Genomic DNA, 20855 nt, shown 5'->3' with positions numbered 1-20855 from the left:
ACTCATTTTACAGATGAGAAAACTGAAGCCAACAAGGTCAAGTGACTTGGCCAGGGTCTGAGTGTCTGAGACTAGATTTGAACTTAGAAAGATGAGTCTTCCTGACTCCAAGCACAATGCTCGATCCAGTGCACCACCATATAGAAATGTGTGTGTATGTATCTTTAATGAAGTACACAGAGGACCTTCAAGCATGCCTGATGAGAAGACCAGAATTGTGTAGCAACTTTGAAATTCTAACACAGAAGTCAAGAGAAATTTAAAAAGGTGAATATAAACTAGCATTTGGGAAAGACTAGAGGATGTGGTGTTTTCCTTTCAATAGGTGTTAAGGTGATAAGAACTGTGATGTCAGCAAGGGTCATAAAAACTGAGGAGTGACAAGGAAAGCGAGGGAGAAAGGATATGCTCAGGAAGAAAAGGAGAGGAGTAAAGGAGGGGAGGGGACTTATCTCACATAATCAGGAGGAAGGAGTGGGGAAGGAGGCATCACTTGAACATCACTTTGAACTGATATAGAATAAAGTCAGCAGAACTATTTACACAATAACAATAAAATTGTAAGACTTAACTCTATCAACCACTATACCCAAAGGGCTATCAAACTGTGCATACCCTTTGATCCAGCAACACCACTGCTAGGTTTCTATCCCAAAAAGATCATAAAAAAGCAAAGGCTCCACATGTACAAAAATATTTATATCAGTTCTTTTTGTGGCGGCAAAGAATTGGAAATCCAGGGGATGCCCATCCATAGGGGAATGGCTGAATAAGTTATGGTATATGAATGTAATGGGATACTATTGTGCTATAAGAAATGATAAGCAGGTGGATTTCAGAAAAACCTGGAAAGACTTGTATGAACTGATGCAAAGTGAAGTGAGCAGGGGCGGCCAGGTAGCACAGTGAATAAGAGCACCGGCTCCAGTGTCAGGATGACCTGGGGATCAAATCCAGGCTCAGAAACTTAGCACCCACCCAGAAACACCTGGCTGTGTAACCTTGAGCAAGTTACTTAACCCCAATTGCTAAGGGGCGGCCAGGTGGCACAGCCCCAGAGTCAGGATGACCTGGGATCGAATCTGGGCTCAGATACTTAGCACCACACCCAGAAATAACTGGCTGTGTAAACTTAAGCAAGTTACTTAACCCCAATAGCTTTAAAAAAAAAAAAGCGAAGTGACCAGAGCCAGAAAAACATTGTACACAGTAGTAGCAACATTGTGCCATGATCAACTATAATAGACTTAGCTCTTAACCACATAATGATCCAAGATGGTTTCAAAGCCTACATGATGAAAAATGTTATCCACATCCAGAGAAAGAACTATGGAGTCTGAATGCAGATGGAAGTATACTACTTTCTCCTTATTTTTTGTCATGGTTCTTTTAGTCTACTTTCACAACATAACTAATGTGGAAATGTGTTTTACATGATTGTACACACATAACATATCAAATTGCTAACTGTTTTAGGGAGGGTGTGGTGAGAGAAAGAGGAAGGTAGAAAATTTGGAACTCAAAAAGGCATTTTTAATGAATGATTTTTTTTTAAAATGCTTTTACATGTAGTTGGAAAAAATTAAGTAGTTTTTAAAATTTAACTCTATCAACCATGATTTCGGAGGACCAATGACTTAGAATGCTTCTTGCCTCTCAATAGAGAGGAGATAGACTAAATTTGCAGAATAAGACATGCATTTTGGACATGGCCAATGACAGAATATGTTTTTGCTTAATTGCATATTTGTTGTAGCATTTTTTCCCCTTTTTCAGTGGGGGGAGGGGGGGAGGAGAAAAAGAATAGATGCTTCTTAATTTAAAAAATTAGAATGGAGACTGACTTCACCAAGGTTGGAGGAGAACAGCCTAGGGCATCCCAACCACAGAAGCTGGGAGAGCCCTGGGCAGCACATCCTGAGAAGTGAGTAGTCACTGCCCTCTGCAGGTGGCAATGTTTTATGCCAACTCAGTCTTCCATTCAAGGCCATTCAAGACTAGCACAAATTTCCTTCAGTGACCTAGCACCTTTCCCGTAACCACAGGCCTGGCCACTGGTTCCTGCCCTTCACCTTCACCCCCAGCACCTCTTTGTCAGAGCCAACAGTCTCCAGGAGACACAGAGAAGGGATTGAGCTAAAACAGACACATGGCTTAATGCCTTATAGTCACGGAGGATGAAATGGGAGCCCCTTGAGGGTAAGGGCATCTCCCTTGTGTCTTTGGATCCCCAGAGTCTAGCAAGGCCCAGAGAAGATGAGAAGAAGAGGCTGAGTATCTGTGTGTCTGTTTTAGCCAACGCTGGCATCTCCACAGTTCCCTTTACTAGGCACATTGATCATAGGCATGCTAGTCTATTGACCAGGGGTAGAGTGATCAGTTCCTACTGGGTGGTCATTGCACTTGTAATGATGGCACCACCTTCTGTCCATAACCTGTCTCTACCCCAGTGACCTCCTTCCCGGCCCTCTCCCCTCAAGGCTGCTGGACAGCTCATCCATCTCATTCCTGTTGGTGGTGAATACTGCCCTGTGTTTGGTTTCAATGATGTTCTCGTTAGGAAAAGTGGGTTTAAGAATGTCACTGCCCCTGTTAAGAGTGCCCTACCTAGCCCTGAAGTCAGCTGACCAGCTGCCTGTTGTGGGGCCCAAAGACAATGAGAATCAGAAGAACCCTATTAGAACACAATCCCCTCAACGGCAGGAACCCTGGTTTTAGCTTTCTTCATACTCCCAGCACCAGCAGAATTCCTCCACATAGTAAGCACTTAATTGATGCCAATTGACTGACTGACTGGTCAAGGGAAGGAGCCAGGAAGCAGAGGGGGTGAGTACAGGAGAAATGGGAACACAGGCTGACCATGCAACAGAAGAAAGAAGGCCCAGGTCCTGGAGATTCTCCTCTGTCCCTACAGAAAGATCCACAGGATGAAGGTAGAGAAAAGATACCAGCTCTTCTACCTCCTGTTCAATCAAGAAGAAAAGTGGAGAAGAGAGGAGGACTTTACTCCCAGGATTCAGAGAAGGAAGAGCCTAGGGACCAGCTCAGCCAACACTTTCACTTTACAGATGAGGAAACTGAGACCCAAAGGACTGAAGACTTTACCAAAGTCACACAGGGAAGAAGCATCAGGGCAGGGAGTCCAGTACAGTCCTCTGACCTTGGCTCCAGTCCCCCACGGTTCCTCTGACCTTCAGCCATGTTCCCTCTGACTTCCCTCCGTTGGGCCTACGCCCCCTGTAACCTCGGGAACGGTCCTCCCTGTTCACTTTGGCTTTCCTCCGTGGAATGTCAATGAAATGCGAGCAAGGCCTGTGGCCCTTTGTTAGCTGGACAGAGACAGAAGGGAGCCCTTCCCTTTCTGAACAGGGCTGATTCTTCATGGGGAATTTATCTTCTCACCAAAACCCTCTTCTGTGTCGTGAGCCAGCCTGAACGCAGCTACCTTCTGTCCTCCGCAGAACCATTCCTTGCGGATGGAGTCAGAAGACCTGAGTGCAAATCCTGCCTCAGATGCTTACTAGCCCCAGGAGTCTGTTTCAACACCTGTAAAATGGGGATAATAGCACCTACTTCCCAGGGTTGTCGTGAGGCTGCTGGGATCGTGTCTGGAAAGCACTGTGTTCCATAAATGCGCTGTGTCGTCCCTCCAGTAGGATTGACTTCAATGGTATTGGGAGCCTAGCGCCAGCCGGTGATCATCACGCCTCCCTCTGTGCGTGACCCCAAGTGCACTCTGGGGCCAGCGATCGCTTGGGACCATGAGCAGAAAGTAAGCACCTCTCGGGCAGGGCGCACGGTCACTTTCCCTTCGCGCCCCCGGCGGCGCCTTGGGCAGGGCCGGCCCTCCCCAAGTGCTCGAGGAACAGCTGAAGAAATGTCAGAATCCTTTCTTCCTCCCAGACACGTGAAAACAGTAGAGCTAACGGGACCCCAAACCCCACGGGAAGCTTCTCGTGCACCCAGAGGAATTCAGAGAAGAGCGGTAAGCTCTGTGTGACCTGGGGCGCGATGGAGCCAGCAGAGACCAGAATGGTCGGCCCCACGTCACGGGGCTTCATCCACCACGCCGTGACAAGGCAGTCCGATGCGGAGACGCTGAAACAGCCGCTGCAGCGGCGCCCGTCGTCCACCGCCCCACAGTGCCCGATTGGGGGCTGCTGGGTCAGAACGTCGCGTACACCTGAGCGGAGAACGTCTGGGGGTTGTTTTCCTTGTCACTGAGGAGAGGTCAGGCAGAGAGAGGACAGGACCAGGAGCATAGGCTATTCCATCTCCCACCTCAGGGCCTTTGCATAAGCTGTCCTCCATGTAGGGAAGGAATGGCCTCCCCAAAGTGCCCCCCACGAGATCATCTCCCATCCTTAACTTTGTATCCCCAGTGCCTAGCACAGTGGGAAGTCAGAATCTGCCTTTGCAGCTCCCAGCACCTCCATGCCCAAGCAAACATGGCTCATCCCTCCTTTGTGGGACAACCTTTGGACAAGAGGGCAGTGGTCTTCAAGCCCCAAGCCTCCTCTCCAGGCTAAACATTCTCCGTGTTTGTCATCCTCTATTAGGCAGTGACAATGGGTTAGTGGGGGTGGGGGTGCTATTCCCGAGGACTGTGCAAGGCCACAATTGGGGGTTGTGGAAAAGACCCCATGAGAACAGACTTGGGGGGAAGACACACAAAAAGAGGGTCACTGAGGCACTTCTTGAAGTCCCACCAGAAGCACAGTAGGGCAGCTTTAAAAATGTTGGTTATATCCTTTAAAAAAAACACCATGTAAGAGATTTGTGGCTTCATACACAATCCAATGTTTCTGTTTCTCACAAATGGAATCCCTAAGTTTTGGGAGTTGTCAAGTTCAGAATAATTGGTTTTTTTTTTTTTTTTACGTTTTTGCCCTTCCTATCAGCACAACCCAAGGATAGCCGTGCCAGCTGGGGCTGGTTCTGGCTTTCTGTAGCTGCCCCCTGGATGCCTCAGCTCTCAGAAACCATCATGAAAAGCTATAACTTGGCACACTTTTCTGGTGGGAACACATGGCCCCCCTGGGGTTTCTCTGGTTTCAGTAAACTCTGGCCAGACAGAGGGTCAGGCTTCCTCAGCCCCTTCAAGTCCCAAAGAAGCCCAGCTCAGCCTCGTCTGGACAAGGCCCATGGCCCCGCGCTGCCGTCACTGCCCTCTCAGCCAGGATGTGGACTTCGAGGCCCTCATCGCAAAGGGACTGCACGGAGAGCAAGGAACACAGAAAAGGGATGGCTGAAAACTTTATTGGGCTGGATGCTTAGGGACCGCCCGTGGAACACGGACCACCCTTGGAGTGCTGGTTCCCACCCCCACCTGACATGTGCGCCAGGGCTACTCCTTGGCAGCTGACTTGTAGTGTGCCAGTGTGCGTGCAGAAGGGTCAGCGGCCTCGATCCACTTGGGCATCCAGTAGTGGGTGAGCCAGTCCGCACGGCCAGGGTAGTGCCTCTCAAATATCTGCCGGTAGTAGTAGCCTTCCTTTGTCTTGGGAGTGTTCAGTGGAAACCTTTTGGCAGCATTTTCCAGCAAGGAGTCAGAGACCTACAAGGGTAAGTTGAGTCACAGGCAAGAGGACTGAGGACCTAAAGATGGAACAAAAGCCTGACCTCCCTGAAGGCAGAGGCTGTGGCTCCTCCACACTGCGCCAAGCTGAGGAAGGGCTCCATGGGCCCAGAGAAGCCTCAGGCCAAGTGGCCTCAGGAAGTGTGGCCCACAGGGTTTGGCCCACTTCCTACCCATTCTCTCCCTCCAGTGGGGTCAGAGAGGTGAGGGGAGGGCTACAGGAGGCAAGAGCCCCCAGAATGGCACCTTTCCCTGTGAAACTGCCCTTGCCCACCCGTACACTTGGAGGCCTGGCTGGCTCTCTCTCCATGTGACTCCCCATGTCTGCCCATCAAGGAATGAGTTCAGTGAAACAAGCAAACCTGGCAAATGTTGCCACTGCGTGGGCAGGGCTCTCGGCCCAGCTGACCACTCTATCGGGAGGCCTGATAGAGTGAATGAACTCTGGCCCCTCAGATATCCACAGCCTTCCTGAAAAATCTCCCCTGGCAGCCTGCCCTGCCCTGGGATCTTCCTGGGAATCTCCCCTGGCATGAACACGCTCTGAAGGTCCAAGTCACAGCCAGGGCAGCAGGGCCCCGGGTACCTGATGCTCAATGTGCTCCTGGAGGATGGTGAACCAGGACTTCTTCACAGAAGTGATTCCATCGCTGAAAGCTTCTTTTGGCCTCCAGAGAATGTCTTTGGGCAGCAGGTTGGAGTCCTGAAATGCCTCCCTCAGAAGATGTTTCTCCACCCCATTCTGAATGGAAGAAGCTGGGTGAGCACAGCTGTCCTCACCTGAGCCCCTAACCTATCCCAGGTAAGGAAGGGGCATCCACTGTCACACTTTGTTCAGGTACCTTTGGGATCCGGAGTTCCGGGGGCAGGGACAGGTAATAGGAGGTAAATCTGTGATCCAGAAATGGGACCCGCAGCTCTAGGCTGGACAGAGAAAAGGGAGAAGTGGGGAATAAGGCTGCTCTACCCCGCCCATCCCATGGCCTCCTACCCCTTTTCTAAGACCCCACTGATCAGCTTCCAAGGTGGCCAAGCATGAAGGTCACCTGTGCTGCCATCTGCTGGGAAGAAGGCCAAGGAGGGTGGCTGCCCTTGGCATGAGCTGGACAGGTCACTGAACCAAGGTCATCCCTGATGGGTGGCAGTTACACAGAATACCTGGGCCCAATTAGCTCCCCTGCTCTGGGATCTGGGGTGGTGGGCTGTTCTGAACTAGAACTCTGACTGGAAACAGGTGAAGGCCATGCAGTCCAGAAGCATGCACGAGGCACCTACTGTGGGCACACAGGGCACCAGCAGCCAGGGAAACCTCCTGAGGCCCTCCTGGCGTGTCTCCCCTTGACAGGGGACAAAGGAAGCATTCAGTTAAGAAAACTAATGACCCATTCACTGGGCATGTTCTCGTCCTCTTTGTGTCTGCCCAGGACACCAGGACCTCCCTGAGGCAGGGACTGGTGCCCTTGGCACCATAGCCTCAGTACCATACCTGCATCTCCACACAGTAGGGCTCCAGTGTCTCTGCTGGCCTCAGCCTGAAGGCCCTGAAGGCCTGGCCTTCTCCCACTGACCTGGCCAAAGCCTTCCATCCCTGGATGCCCAGGGACAGAGTGGGACCTCCCTAGTTACTGGGATTGCAGACACCATCACGAAGGACTGGAATTCTTTCATCCCTTAAGAAAGCAGCCCCATCCTCAAGCACATTTCTGCAGGGACTTTACAGAACAATCATTCTGCTATTAAGACTTAATGGGAGGGGCGGCCAGGTAGCACAGCAAGTAAGAGCACCGGCTCCAGTGTTGAGAAGACCTGGAGATCGAATCCCGGGCTCAGACACTTAGCACCCACCCAGAAATAACTGGCCGTGTAACCTTGAGCAAGTTACTTAACCCCAATTGCTTAGGGGCGGCCAGGTGGCTCAGCGAGTAGGAGTACCGGCTCCAGTGTTGGGACGACCTGGAGATCGAATCCCGGGCTCAGACACTCAGCACCACACCCAGAAATAACTGGCCGTGTAACCTTGAGCAAGTTACTTAACCCCGATTACTTAAAAATACAAAAAAAAAAAAAAAGACTTAATGGGAAGGGGCAGCTAGGGGGCTCAGTGGATAGAGCACAGGTCCTGGAATCAGGAAGACCTGAGTTCAAATCCAGCCTCAGACACTTGCTAGCTGTGTGACCCTGGACAAGTCACTTAACCCTGACTGCCTTCAAAAGAAGGTGTGATGAAGGTGCGGCAGAGAGGCCAGGATGCTCGACTGGGAGTTAGAGGGACCTGGGTTTGGACCCAGCTTTGACTGCTACCTGACTGGGCAATCCTGTAACCAGCCGAAGGAAATGTCTACAGTCACTGTATCTGCCCCAGCTCTTTGTGGTATGGCCGAGCTCAGGTGTGAACCCCTCCCCCCTGCTCCATCTGGCCCAGTGGCAGCACCTGGGGCCCCAGCCCAGGCACCCCCCCCCCACCCCCGAGCCGCCGCCGGCCCCCGCCCACCCCCCCCCCCCCCCGGCGCGGGGGGGGCCCCCCCCCCCCGGGCCCCCCCCCCCCGCCGCTGCCAGCAGCGGGCGGCCCCAGCTGGGGATGACACTGGGCTGGGACTTTCCCCAGCCCTCCCAGTATGGGTTACCCATGCGCGGCTGTGGTGCGGTCAGCACGCAGGACGTCAAAGAGATAGAGCTCCTTCAGAAGCCTCTCGCTCTCCTCCTGGGCCTCCTCAGCAGACGGCGCCTGCGGCCAGCAAACAGAGGCGCCAGAGGCTTGAGCACTTGCCCAAGAGGGGCCCAGCCCGGCCCTACTGCTGCTTCCTCTTTATAGAGATGGGGAGGGAGGGAGGGGGAGAGTGGAGGAAGGGGAGGAAGGGAGAAGGATGGAGAGAAAGGGAGGGGGAGGGAGGGAGAGAAAGGGAGGGGGAGGGAAAAGAGGAGGAAGGGGAGGGAGGGGAGAGGAGAGGGAGAGGAAGGGAGGGAGAGAGGGGAGGAAGGGGAGGGAGGAGGGAAGGAGGAGGATGGAGAGGAAGGGAGGCAGAGGGAAGGAGGGAGAGAGGGGGGAAGGGGAGAGAAGGAAGGGAGGGGAAAGGGGAGGGAGGGAAGGGAGGAGGCAGGAGAGCCCCTGGAAGCATCCTTCCTTCTCTTTCAGGAAACACCCTTTTGACTCAAGGGGCAAAGGAAACAGCTGCTCCAGACCTGCCCTCCTGCATGCTAACAGTGACCTGATGACTACTGGCCAGTGACCCTGGGCAAGTCACTGCCCCTCTCAGCATGGTCAGGGCACATCTAGATCTTTCAGTGGCAGAGAGGATGCTGACCTGCATCAGCAGAGGGAGTTTCCCGACCTGGGAGTTCCCTGTGCCTGGCCCACGCCCCTTTGCCAAAGCTGACCCCAGTGTCGTTACCTGGTGAAAGTAAATATAACCCTGAGTGAGCTCATCGGAGCCTTCTCCAGAGAAGACAACCACACTGTCGGTGTTCTTCCGGATGTACTTAGACACCAGATACATGCCTGCAGAGGGGGGAGAGCCAGGGTTGTGCCTAGCCCTGCTCTGGGGCCCATCTCAGGGGCTCCCAATGCCCGTCAGCCTGAAGCCCGCTCCCTACCCTCGCTCACAACAATCAGGGCACACATGCACTGGGTGGGGATGGAGGAATGGCTGCCCCCCCCGCCCCCACAACGGCCCCCTGGGGTGTCCTGAGGCCCTGACACATCAGGTACTATCAGGACCTCCTCTGAGAGCCCCCACCACTAGAGACTCGGACTCTGTCCCATCCGACTGTGGAACCTCACCTTCCTGTCCCTTTGGGGCACAGCAGGGTTGCTAGGGAGAGAGGCCAGCGCCGTGTGGACAAATCACCGGCTGACAGGCCAGCCTTTCCCCCCTTCCACCCCGGGTCAGGCTGCAATCTGCCCCAGCTGACCACAGAATTATGGCCACGCTGACCCTGCGTCATGGGCATCCGGGGGGGGCACGTGGCAGCTGCTGGGGGGAAGCGTGGGCACAGCGGCATGCCCTGATGCAGCGGTCAGCCAGCCCAAGTGTCAGGGCAGCTCGGGCCTCAGGAGCTGGCAGGGCACCGAGGACGCATGCAGCCCACACAGCTACGGCTCATGCATGCGGCGCCCCTGCCAGTCCTGGCTCTGGGGCTCCCTGAGCTCGCACAAGCACTGTCTCACCCACAGATGCTCGGACGGTGGTGATGTCGTAGGTCTCCAGGCTGAAGATGACATCGTCCAGGGCCTGGATGCCCTCCTCTGAACTGAAAAGCACCTCGTGGTGCTCGCTCCCGATGTGGGCCGCCACCTACATCAGGGAGGGCACCAGATGCCTCGGGGCCGGGAGGAAAGCAGCCCCGGAATCTCAGTGCCCAACAGCAGGTGGTCCAACCTGGCTGCCAGGCCCCTCCGGAGCAGCTCACTGCCATTCCTGGCTCAGCCTCAGGGGCCAAACTAAAGCCCATCCACCTCCAGCCCCCTGCCCTGGGTCAGATCACCACCTCCAGGCCCCTGCACCCCAGGCTCAGGCTGTGGTCTCTCCCAGCACCCACCAGGCCATGCCTGGTGGGGGGAGGGGAAGGAGGAGGGGGAGGAGGGGAAGAGGAAGAAGAGGAGGAGGAAGAGGAGGGGAGGAGGAAGGGAAGAGGAAGAAGAGGAGGAGGAAGAAAGGAGGAGGAAGAGGAGGGGAGGAGGAGGAAGAAAGGAGGCAGAGGAGGGAAAGAGGAAGAGGAGGGGAGGAGGAGGAGGAAGAAAGGAGGAGGAAGAAGAGGGGAGGAGGAAGAAGAGGAGGGGAGGAGGAGGAAGAGAAGGGGAAGAGGAGGAAGAGGAGGGGAGGAGGAGGGTTCCCTTCTATTAGAAAGAGCCTTTGCCATGCCAGACTCCCCCAAGCTCCAAGGCACAGGCTGAGATGGCGGAAGCTCCCCAGAGGCCCCCCCCCCCCCCAGCCCCGGCCTCATGCTCTTCCTGCACAAGGTCCCCGCCAGCCCCACAGCTAATGTGCCCCGAGCTCGGGTGCTGACCTTCCGAGCTGCCAACAAATCTGGGCTGTCTTCCATGCCGATCGCAAACGTCTGGAGTGGGTACGAGACTCCCGCCTCCTTCAGCTGCTTCAGGAGGGTGGCGGCCACCAAGCTGGAATCCAGACCCCCTGAGGAGGCAAACGTAGGTGTGATGAACTGGTGGGATCGAGGTGAGGGAGGGGGCCCAGAGGGAGGCAGGGCTGGCCACGGGGCAGTGGGACATGTTCCTGGGCCAGCCTGGGGGCTGGGAGCACTGGATGAACAGTGTGTGCCGGGGAAGGCAGAGCGAGAAGCCGGGGCAGGGGCAGGGGATGAGGGGCTCTGTCTGGCCCTTGCTCCTGGAGGCCATGGGGAGCAGCAGGAATGGGCCAGTCACTTCTCAGTCCTATGTGTTTTACTTGGCGCATTTAAGGCCTTTATTGAGGGTTTTCACTAGCCCCCAGCCCTGGCCAGAACTAGAGTGCCAAGGGTTTCCAGTGACAAAGAAAAGAGCCTGGGCTTAAGTGAAAGGCAGAGGGGAGCCCCTGATGCTTCTTGAGATGCAGCGGTCAGACCCACACCTTAGGAGGGTCGATATGGCAGCCTCGGGTATCTGGGGAGACCAAGGAAGAGGTCCTGCAATGGTCCAGTGGAGAGGCTGGGCAGGCGTGGGAGATGCTGAGGATGGAGCTTTGCTAGGGCTGCAGAGGCTCGGGAACAGCAGCGGGAGCCGGGGTGGCAGCCACCGGTAGCAGCAAGGCCCGTCCTCACAGGCCGCCAGCCTCAGGACTCCCCCCTCCTGCGCGTCCCGCCCCAGGGGGCAGGTGGCCCCTCACCTGACAGGAGACAGCCGATCCGGCGGTCAGTCATCAAGCGCTTCCGGACGGCGTGGTCAAAGAGTAACCGGATGTTTCCCTTCACCGCCTCAAGATCGAAGCCTGGGGACAGAGCAGAAGCATGGAGCCCCCTCCGTGGCAGCCCCCCAGCCCCCAGGGGCCACACCCAGCCACCTCCCTACCTGAGGACAGCTTCTCCAGCGGGTGGTAGAGGGCATGGAGGGGCGGGTCCTTGCAGCCGTGGAACTTCACCGTCTCCACTGACACCACCTTCCCGTTGGTCCTGAGGTCCAGGACCTGGTAATGGCCAGGGGGAAAGGGCTCGATCTGCAGATGGGCAGCTGTGGGGTGCTTCAAGTCGACCAGGCCTGTGGGTGCAGGGACACAGAGGATGGACGTGCGGGACAACGTCCTGGCCCAGCCTGCCCAACGCGCAGAGCACGCATCACCTGCCTCCGTGAGGGACAGACAAAAGGCGCCCGCCTCCAACGTCCACCAGCCGGGCTCAGTCACCAGCTAAGCACCTACTATGTCCTTGCTGGTGTCCCCTAAGCCCATCCATCTACAGAGTGTGAGTGACTTCCACACATCCCACCAAGGGAGCCCATGTGAACCAGAGGAGCCAAGTGTGAATCCTGACTCTGTGCTCACTGGCCCTGGGTGGGGCCCTCCCCCATTCTGCACCTCCCCAGCCTCCCCCAGCCCCTGTTACAGGGGGAGAGGGATGGCAAGATGACTGCAAACATTGGCCCCAGCTAGCCAGGTGGGGGGTCAGAGAAGCCCGGCCCTTCTGCTCTCACTGGCAAGTAACCACCCGCCAAGCCTCAGTCTACTCATCTGTGAGATGAAGCGACCCTTCAGAGGCAGGGCATCCTGGGTGGCCCAGGCCCAGTCCTGCCCCTCACTGAGCCCCTGCTGAGAGGAGCAACCCCTCCTTGCCCCCACTGTGTGGACCCTGCTGAGATAAGGAGCCCTGCAGCACCCCCTCCCTCCCAGCCTGGGTAAGGGCACCCACACCTGCCCCCCCACACACACCATGTGGACCCTGCTGATAAGGGCCAGCCTGGAGGCATCCACGCCAAGTCCTGGGGGCCTCAGCCCCAGGAGCGGGTGCCTAAGACATGGAGTGGGGCAGGGGCTGGAGGGGAAGGAGGCGCCCCCCAGTCACACACCCTGATTAGGTTTTCATTTGATTTGTGGGGCACTGGGCCCATCAGCCCGAGACTGCTGCCCCTCCTGGAGCCAGGCCACGGCCCCCTGCACTCCTGCTCCGGGCCTGGCTCACACAGTGCCTGCCAAGACCAGTGGGTTCTGCCTCCTCACACCAGTGAAGGCCACGTGTTTATCTGGTCTGGGTGGGTTACATGGCTATGCCTTTCATGCCCGGCAAGGCTCCTGCTTGCCCTGGGCCAGGGCCACCAGGGCAGCAGCCTCTGGCCAGGAAGCCCAGGAGCCCTGTCCTAGACATGACCGCTCCCTCATGGTGCATGCCCAGAGCTAAAGAGGACCCAGCTGTGGCCCGACCAGGACAAAGGGCAGCCGGACTCCCGGAACCCGTGCCCACCATAAAGCGATGATTGGACACATTTGCTCCTGGATGGCCAAGAGGTTTGTGCCAGCAGAGGCCAGGCTGGTGGGGCCATACCTTGGCCTTGTTCAGACTCACACAGCTGAGTAGGGTGATGCCTGACAGGAAAGAGACCTCCCCCCTGGGTCTGGCCATCAGGACCCCCCCCCCCAGGGGTCTGGCCGTCAGGACCCTTTCCTCCCAGGGGTCTGGCCGTCAGGACCCTCCCCCCCAGGGGTCTGGCCGTCAGGACCCTCCCCCCCAGAGCTCTGGCAGTCAGGACCCTCCCTGAGCAGCATGGGTCACCCCACACTTCAGTCCGCCAGCTCCAAAAGGAAGCCGAAGACACCTAAACCACATAAACTTGAGGCGCCCTATCCATTGGTTTGTCCCAAACCCTGAACGCTGCCTCCTGGGCCACTGAGCTGCCTCTGATCCTGGATCTCAAGACCAGCTAATGAGGGGTGACAGCAGGCCGGCTTCACCCTGAGTCCACTGGAATCTGAGGGGCTCTGAGTGTCAGCCTTGCCTTGAGGAACACAGCTGGTCATCTGGGGACCCACCCTCTGGTGGGCCATGGATGCCAAAGGACCAAACCCAGGCCACCATTTCCATGTCCCGTCTACCTTTGGCTTCCGAGCACACGGCCAGAAATCCTTCCTCCGTCAGTGCTCTAAACAGTGGTCGGACGCCGAAAGTGTCACGCCCCAGGAACACCTTGCGGTTGGCGGTGTCCAGCAGGATGAAAGCAAACACGCCATCCAGCATGGGGGCCGTCTGCTCGATGCCGCCTCTGTCGTACAGATGGAGGAGGATCTCCCCGTCCACCTGTGTCTGGTACTCAAACCCAAAGTGCTTCTGCAGCTGGGGGAACAAGGGACAGGGGCGTGAGGCGTGGCTGAGGCCCCTTCCCCACCCCCAAGCAGGGCCCAGGGCGCCACATGCCCAGACTTGGGGGCATGGGCTGCCGACCTCACAGCAGGAGCTGGCTGCAGCTCCGGGCAGCCAGATAAACAACACATGTGGCTCTGGTGGGGAGGTGTCTGAGCCACAGCTTAGGTGTCACTCCCACCAACGACCACAGGGCCCCACGGTGACTGGGGGTGCCCCATGGACACAGCCTCAGACCCTTAACCAGCTGAGTGACCCTGGGAGAGTCACTTCCCCTTTTGTCTGACTCTCTGCCCAATCGCAATATAGGCCAATGTAAGTAACACTGACTCTGCAGGGTTATAAGGTTTGGCAGAGGAGCTCCTTCCACCTGTTTCCCTAGCCCTCAGAAGGTGCCACATAAATGCTTGTACCCTCTTCTTTTCCTGAGGGTTGTAGTCCGTGCCTCCTCCCTGCCCATGCAGCTTGGTGCCAGCCCTCCAATATCTCCCCTACAGTAGCCCAGCCTGGGTGCCTTCAGGAACCACCTCCTTTCTCAGCCTCCCCCTCAGGCACGGTACTCTGCTCTAATTCTGGGGAGCGGTTCAACAAATTCAGCTCAGTCATTTCTGAGGAGAGGATACTGGGGAGTGGACAAGAGGGGAGGGGAGAGAAAAGGAAGGAGGGGAGGAGAGAGGAAGGGGGAAGAAAGAAAGGGAGGGGAGAGAGAAGGAAGAGGGGGAGGGAAGGGAGAAGGAAGGAAAGGGGAGGGAGAGAGCAGGGGAAGGGAGGAGGAGAGGGAAGGGCAGGGAAGGGGGAGGGCAGGCATGGGAAGGAGAACACTGAGAAGGAAGGAGGAGGGGAGGGAGGAGGGGAGTGAGAAGGAAGGAGGGAGGAAGGGACTGGGATAGGCTGTACCCAGAAGCTCCCCAGCCCCAAGCAGAGAACAAAGAGGCAGAGAAGGAGCCCCAGAGCTGCCTGTATCAGCCCAGGGAAGGGCTAAGTGAGGACCATCGATTGGGCCAAGAAAGGGGCTGGGCGGGGTGGAAGCCTCCAAGACTTAAGTGTTGGAGATGCTGATGAAATCAATCCGCCTCGGTGGCTAAGGGTGAGACCATAAAAAAACCACGTCAAAGCCAGAGCCAAAGCAGATGTCTGGGCAGCTGGCCAAATTCCATTCATTAAGCGCATAGGAAGAGTGAGGTGCTCCCAAGGCACAAAAAGGGGCAAGCGGCAGTCCCTCCCCTCAAGGAGTTTACAATCTCCTGGAGGAAGACCACCCAACTAGGTTCAAGGCAAGCAATCTACAGGATAGATGGGAAATGAGAGAAGGGAAGGAAGGCACTGGAATTAAGGGGGATCGGGGAGGGCTTTCAGTAGAAGGTGACATTTTAGTTGGCACTTAAAGGAAACCAGGGAGATCTGGAGTCCTTGGAAAGGAGGAGAGTGTTGCAGGCATGAAGGACAGCCGGAGAGATTTCCGGGAGCCAGGTGCTAGAGATGAAGAAGGATCTTGTTCATGGAACAGCCGGGAGACCGAAATCACTGGATCAAAGAGGCCCTTGTCAGGGAGTAAGGTGTGGGAAGATTAGAAAGGGAGGGCAGGAAGGGACAGCTGAGGAAGGGCTTTGAGTGCCAAGGGAGCATTTGGTATTTGTTCCACGGGAGTTTATGGAATAAGGGGGTGATGTGGTCAGACCCAGGAATCTGGGTAGGGATGTGAAACTGACCACAGAAGTAGCATAGGTGAAATGGACCAGAGATGTTTGGGAGGTGAAATCGACCCGAGATGTAGCAGGGGGTGAAATCGACCAGAGATGTCTAGGAAGTGAAATCTATCACAGACGTCTGGGAGGTGAAAAGGCCCACGGAGGGAAGGTGGCAGGGGGGAAGTGGCCGGGCCTTGCACCATATTGGACACTCGGTAAGAGTGGGGAGCCCACGGGATGGGAGGTATATGGGTGCCAAAAGCAGAAATGAAGCCGTGTCCCCGGAAGCCTGGGGCCCCCTCGCCCCCCAGTCGGCGCCACCACGCGCCCAGTGTGACAGAATGTGCCCGGGGCGGCGCCCCGTTCCTCACCTGCCGGTGGTTGTAGATCTCGCCGTTGTAGCACAGCCACAGGGAGGGGAACTTCTGCAGGCGGAGGGGTTGCATGCCGGACACGGGGTCCACCACGGCCAGCCGGTGGAAGCCGAAGCAGCAGTTGGTGAAGCCGCGCACATTCTCGAAGCGGAAGGCGTCGGGGCCCCGGTGGGCGATCCTCATGGCGCTCAGGCACTGCGCCGGCAGGCCCTCGTCACTGCCGAACAGCGCCCAGATGCCGCACATGGCGGGGCCTCAGTTTACCCCCCGGTGACGGAGCTTTCCCAGACCGTACGGGCGGGCGATGGGAGCCGGCCGCTTGGTCTGGATGGCAGAGCCGCGGCGGGGACCGCGAGGAGCGGACAGAGGGGCGGGCCGGGGCGGGGCGGGCCCGGCCCCCAGCCCCTTCTCCGCCCCGTCCTCCCCTCCCCCGCCGCTGCCCCGCCGCAGTCTGATGCAACGCCGCAGCCCACGTGGAAGAGGCTGCCGGGGAGCGCGCTTCCGGCAAAGGCGGATGACGTCAGGAGGCACCGCCCGCCGCTCGGCCCCGTCCACCCAGGAGGCGCGCGTGCGTGGACGGAAGTGAGGGTGGGCCGTCGAGGGGCCACTTCCGCCACGAGCCTCCTGTGTCCCACCGTGCCTCTGGCGATTCCGCAGGTTGTCCTTCGCGCCCTAGGTCTCCAACGGAGTGCCCCGGGGCTCTGGACTTGGCCTCGGGCGGCGTGACGCACTGGCCAGTGGCTTGGCCTAGGAGGGGTGACAGTTCACAGCCTTTGGGCGCGGATAATGGCCCTCACAAGTAGGAGCGGGCGGGGCGCAGCCGGTCTGGCAAAGACCTGGGGGCCTTAGTGGACCACAAGCTTAGCGGGTGTCCGTGGGACGGGGCGGGAGGAGAAGGGCCCAGAGCCCCGCAGTCACCTCGGTATGCAGTGGGTGATTAAGCAGCGGTCCCAGTGGGCCCCGCCCCGCCAGGAGGACTGAGGGTAATCCTGGGAGGGTCTGATCCGGCCTGAAGAAAACGAGGCTGGGGCGGGGTAGGAGAAGTGCCGGAGATCCCTGAGAGCTGTCCAGCTGCTGAAACGGGAGCTGCCGGAGCTGGCAGAGGCCGGACACGCGTCTGCCCCCCCTCCTCCCTGGGGTCTTCAGGCAGACCCCCTACTCTCAGGGAGAACCCCCTTTGTATGTAGACTGGACCCTCCAGTCTCAGGCTCTGGAACAAGAACCACATCTGGACCTCTGGTTTCTGGACCCTCCCCAGGTCAGCTGCCTGTTGCTGGGCATGCCCTGAGGGCAGGCGCCCCTCTCCAGGGATGCAGGTGTTGAGTAGATGGTTTGGCACCAGGGTGGAAGTTCTGTTCTCTTCACTTCTCACTTGCCTCTCAGCCTAGGCCTGGGCCTCCTCTGTCACAAAGTCCAAGCCGGACTACTCCCTTCCCGCTGGGTGCCAAGTCCGAGCCAGACAGGTCCCTTCTCCCCAGGGTTCCATCATTTTGACCCTAGTAAGCAGGTTCCACTGTTTGTTGAAAAATCGCCTTGGCAGCCAGATGGAGAAGGCTGGCTCAGGAGAAGAGTGAGCCAGTGCAGCTTCTGACCACACCAGTCAGACTGGACTAACCAGCTATGGGCAGAGGAAATGCTCCCTCCCCTCGGGGCTTGCCTAGACTTCAGCAAAGAAAGCCTCTGACAAAACATGTCCTAGAGTGATTGTGAATGAGGTGGAGAGATGGGACTCTTGGGGCAGCCACGGTGAGGGGCCCTTGGAGGTCGCAGAACAGGCATTAATGCCCCAAGGCCATGTTGAAAGGAGTCCCCGAGGGCAGTGCCCCAGTGCTGTATTTGGACAGCCCTCATCACATGGAGAAGCGCCAGGCAAGCAGGAACAAGTGCCCCTTCTTCTTGGATGGCTGGACTTTGCTCCGAACAGCGTCTCTCTGGGCCTTTGGGCATCTGGGTGGTGTAGTGGGTAGGGTGGGGATCTGAAGTCAGGAAGACTTGAGTTCAAATGTGGCCTCAGACCCTCACTAGCTGTGTAGCCCTGGCTGGGTCACTGTCTTCCTCAGTTTTCTCAGATGTGAAGTGGGATAACAGTAGCATCACGTACCTTCCAGAGATGTCTAGAGGATCCAGTGGGAGAGTGCTTACCCCAACACCTGGTGTGTCGTGAGGGCTTAGCAAGTGCTCCTTCCTTCCTTCTTTTCCCTCAGCCGACACCTTCCCTGTGCGTCTCCCTTAGGAGCAGGTGGGGTACTTAGGGGAGCCTCTTTTCTCACCCATTAGCTTAACTCAGTTGTGCCCAAGAGAATCGTCAGGTCCAGATCCACATGGCTTGGACTTTCCTCTGCTTTGGGGATGTCACAGAATTTTCATATAGCCCGGCTCTGGATTTAATTTTTGAGCATACATGTATACAAGTGTAATGGGAATGTAAATTTTTAAGATCTTCCCTGCCCCTAGGCTAAAGTGCACCTGAAGCCTGGGGTGGGAGGCTTGTTTTTCAGAAGATACTTCTTGATTGGCCAGTGAGTCAATAAGGTTGTTACAATCTCTGAGCCAGGAGAAGGCTATATAAGCCCTGATGTGTAGCTTTGTTTTGGGGCTCACTTTGAGAAATGTTCTGTGATTTGATCTGGATTCTGGGAAGCCGTTGTCCAGAGCCCACGGCTTTGAAAAACCCAGATGTTGATTGGGTATGGATGTAATTGTTGGACAGTTTGAGATCTGTCTACTTGATCTGTTTCTGTCTTGATAATTCTGTCTGTATATTCTGAAGTTTGGGGTGCTGACCTCTTTCCCCTGAACTAGGTAAATGATACATGTCTGACTGATTAAAGTAAGCTTGTTAACCCATTTTGAGTTGCTTTCCTTTAACAAAGCAGATCCAAGAACCTGTGTTGGCAGCCACCCTGGGGACACTGGGGTGCTTGCTGCTACAACAAGAAGGCCAAGCCTCTGGAGCTCTGATGCCTTCATCACCCCTTTAGGGTTCTAGGACTGTCACTGAGGGGTTGGAGTGATTCTGTTGTTAGGACTTGAGACCCTATTAGGTGTGTTCTCCCCAATATCAGTTGCCAAAAATTGGTGCCCAAATTCATTTTTAAAGTTATTTTATTTTCACAATTACTTGTAAAAAACAATCCCTTTTTTTTTTTTAATTTTGAGTTCCAAATTCTCTCCCTCCCTCCCCTCTCCAGTCATCGAGAAGGCAAACAGTCTAATATAGGTTATACATGTGCAGTCAGGCAAAAATATTTCTATAAAGTCATGTTGTGAAAAACACGGACCAACCAACAAACTAGAAAAATAAGGTGAAAATAGCCTGCTTCGATCTGCACTCAGACTCCGTCAGTTCTGCCTCTGGAGGTGGAGAGCGCCTTGAATCCTAAGTCCCTTCAGAATTGTCTTCGATCCTTGCATCGTTGACAAGAGCTAAGTCTATCCTAGTGGGTCATCACGCACAATGTTGCTGTTACTGTATACAGTGTTCTCCTGGTTCTGCTCACTTCACTCTGCATTAGTTCATGGAAGTCTAGGTTTTTCTGAGGGCATCCTGCTCATCATTTCTCATAGCATAATAGAATTATGTTGCAATCGTATATCACAAGCCCGATTTCATTTAAACAAGTAACATCAACCAGTTTTCACAAAGGGATTGCTGAGAAGAGGAAACAGAATGACAAACGTTTCTCCCCACGTCTGGGGATACACAGTCCCCTGAGTCATTTTAATCTCTGGTGAGAGTGGGCAATTTCTCCAAAGCATTTACCTTGCCAAGTTCACTTCTGACTGTGCGTAGAGGCTAGATGAGTTCCCATCTCAGGTTCTACTGGGTTGGGTCAAGCAAGTCCCTCCTCAGGCCTTGGCTGCTGCCTCACCCACACTGGACCTTGGATAGGGCCTGGCATGCACTCAGTTCCCAAACCTCTGGCACCTGCTATTCTGGCCCTTGAAAGCTCATCCACTGTAGAGAACTTTCAGGAATTCCCCAGCTCCACTGATGAAATGTTCCCCTGTCCTGGGCTATTATCTGGAAGGTTACAGGACAGATAAGCAGGACGATGGATAACCTTGTTTGGGTGTAGAGAACTTTGGGGTCCCTTGGCCCCACTAAAGGAATGTTCCCCAGCCCTGTATAATTATCTGCAAGGTTACAGGACAGATAAGCAAGAGGGCGTGTAATCTTTTTTTGTTTGTGCCTCCAGATATGGTCCTATGATATTACCCTAATAAATAACTAACCTTAAGTAAGGGTAGATAGTAAACAAGACCAAGGGAGGGTCCTTGTGCATTGTCTGCATTCTTTTGGGTCATGCAGACTTTCTGTTGGGGGGCACATACACTCTGTGAGCCCCTCGTATCTTTGGCTCTGTATGAAATGGTCCTGTAATAATCAGACTATTGATTACACCCCCGTCTCATTATTCTCACCACTCACTAGCCCACCAACTACGCTGGCGGTAATCCACTTATAGCCATCTCTCCAAAGCCCCTTCCCTAAAAGCAAAAACAAGTGGATAAGGGGCAGCCAGGTGGGGCAGTGAGTAAGAGCACGGGCCCCAGAGTCCCCAGAGTCGGGATGACCTGGATCAAATCCGGGCTCAGATGCTCAGCACCACACCCAGAAATGACTGGCCGTGTAACCTTGGGCAAGTTACTTAACCCCGATTGCTTTAACAAAAAAAATGGATACAACAGAGAAAAGCAATGGCAGGCCTTGCCCCAACCCCCCCGCCCCAGGCCTCTGGGTCCTTATCTTCCTGGCCAGGCCATTACTGTGGGGCTGGCTCACAGCCCCTGGGGCCCTCCATAGGAGGGCACAGCCTGCATGTGCCTGGGGCATAGAATAGCCCTCGCCCCTCTGTCAGCAAGTGTCACACCACTTTTGGGCACTGGTCACCTGCAGCATCTTCCAAATAGGCCCCGTACCCTCCTGGGGGCAGA

The 20855-nt window shown here is 55.8% G+C and overlaps 1 protein-coding gene across 2 annotated transcripts; it reads right to left on the bottom strand.

Moving 5' to 3' along the window:
• Nucleotides 1–5243: 5243 nt before the first annotated feature.
• On the bottom strand, nt 5244–16316 carry ASNS (asparagine synthetase (glutamine-hydrolyzing)). 2 transcript variants are annotated; one of them, XM_069094476.1, is made up of 11 exons: nt 15915–16315; nt 13591–13828; nt 11580–11765; nt 11398–11499; nt 10583–10710; nt 9744–9870; nt 8968–9074; nt 8203–8303; nt 6421–6502; nt 6165–6320; nt 5244–5557 (listed from the first exon to the last, which is right to left on the bottom strand). In XM_069094476.1, exons 1-11 carry the CDS (start codon nt 16161–16163, stop codon nt 5348–5350), a joined length of 1686 nt encoding a protein of 561 aa, XP_068950577.1. In that variant the 5' UTR covers nt 16164–16315; the 3' UTR covers nt 5244–5347. The 2 variants fall into 2 exon arrangements, with proteins under 2 accessions (XP_068950577.1, XP_068950578.1); XM_069094477.1 differs by lacking the exon at nt 8203–8303 and having other exon boundaries at nt 5418–5557; nt 15915–16316.
• Nucleotides 16317–20855: the final 4539 nt, after the last annotated feature.

This window comes from Petaurus breviceps, unplaced genomic scaffold (assembly GCF_028583685.1).
Source record: "Petaurus breviceps papuanus isolate PSGF00001 unplaced genomic scaffold, PetGlider_PUasm1.0 218, whole genome shotgun sequence".
Lineage (NCBI taxonomy): Eukaryota > Metazoa > Chordata > Mammalia > Diprotodontia > Petauridae > Petaurus > Petaurus breviceps.
This window is presented reverse-complemented; position numbering and strand designations above follow the sequence as displayed.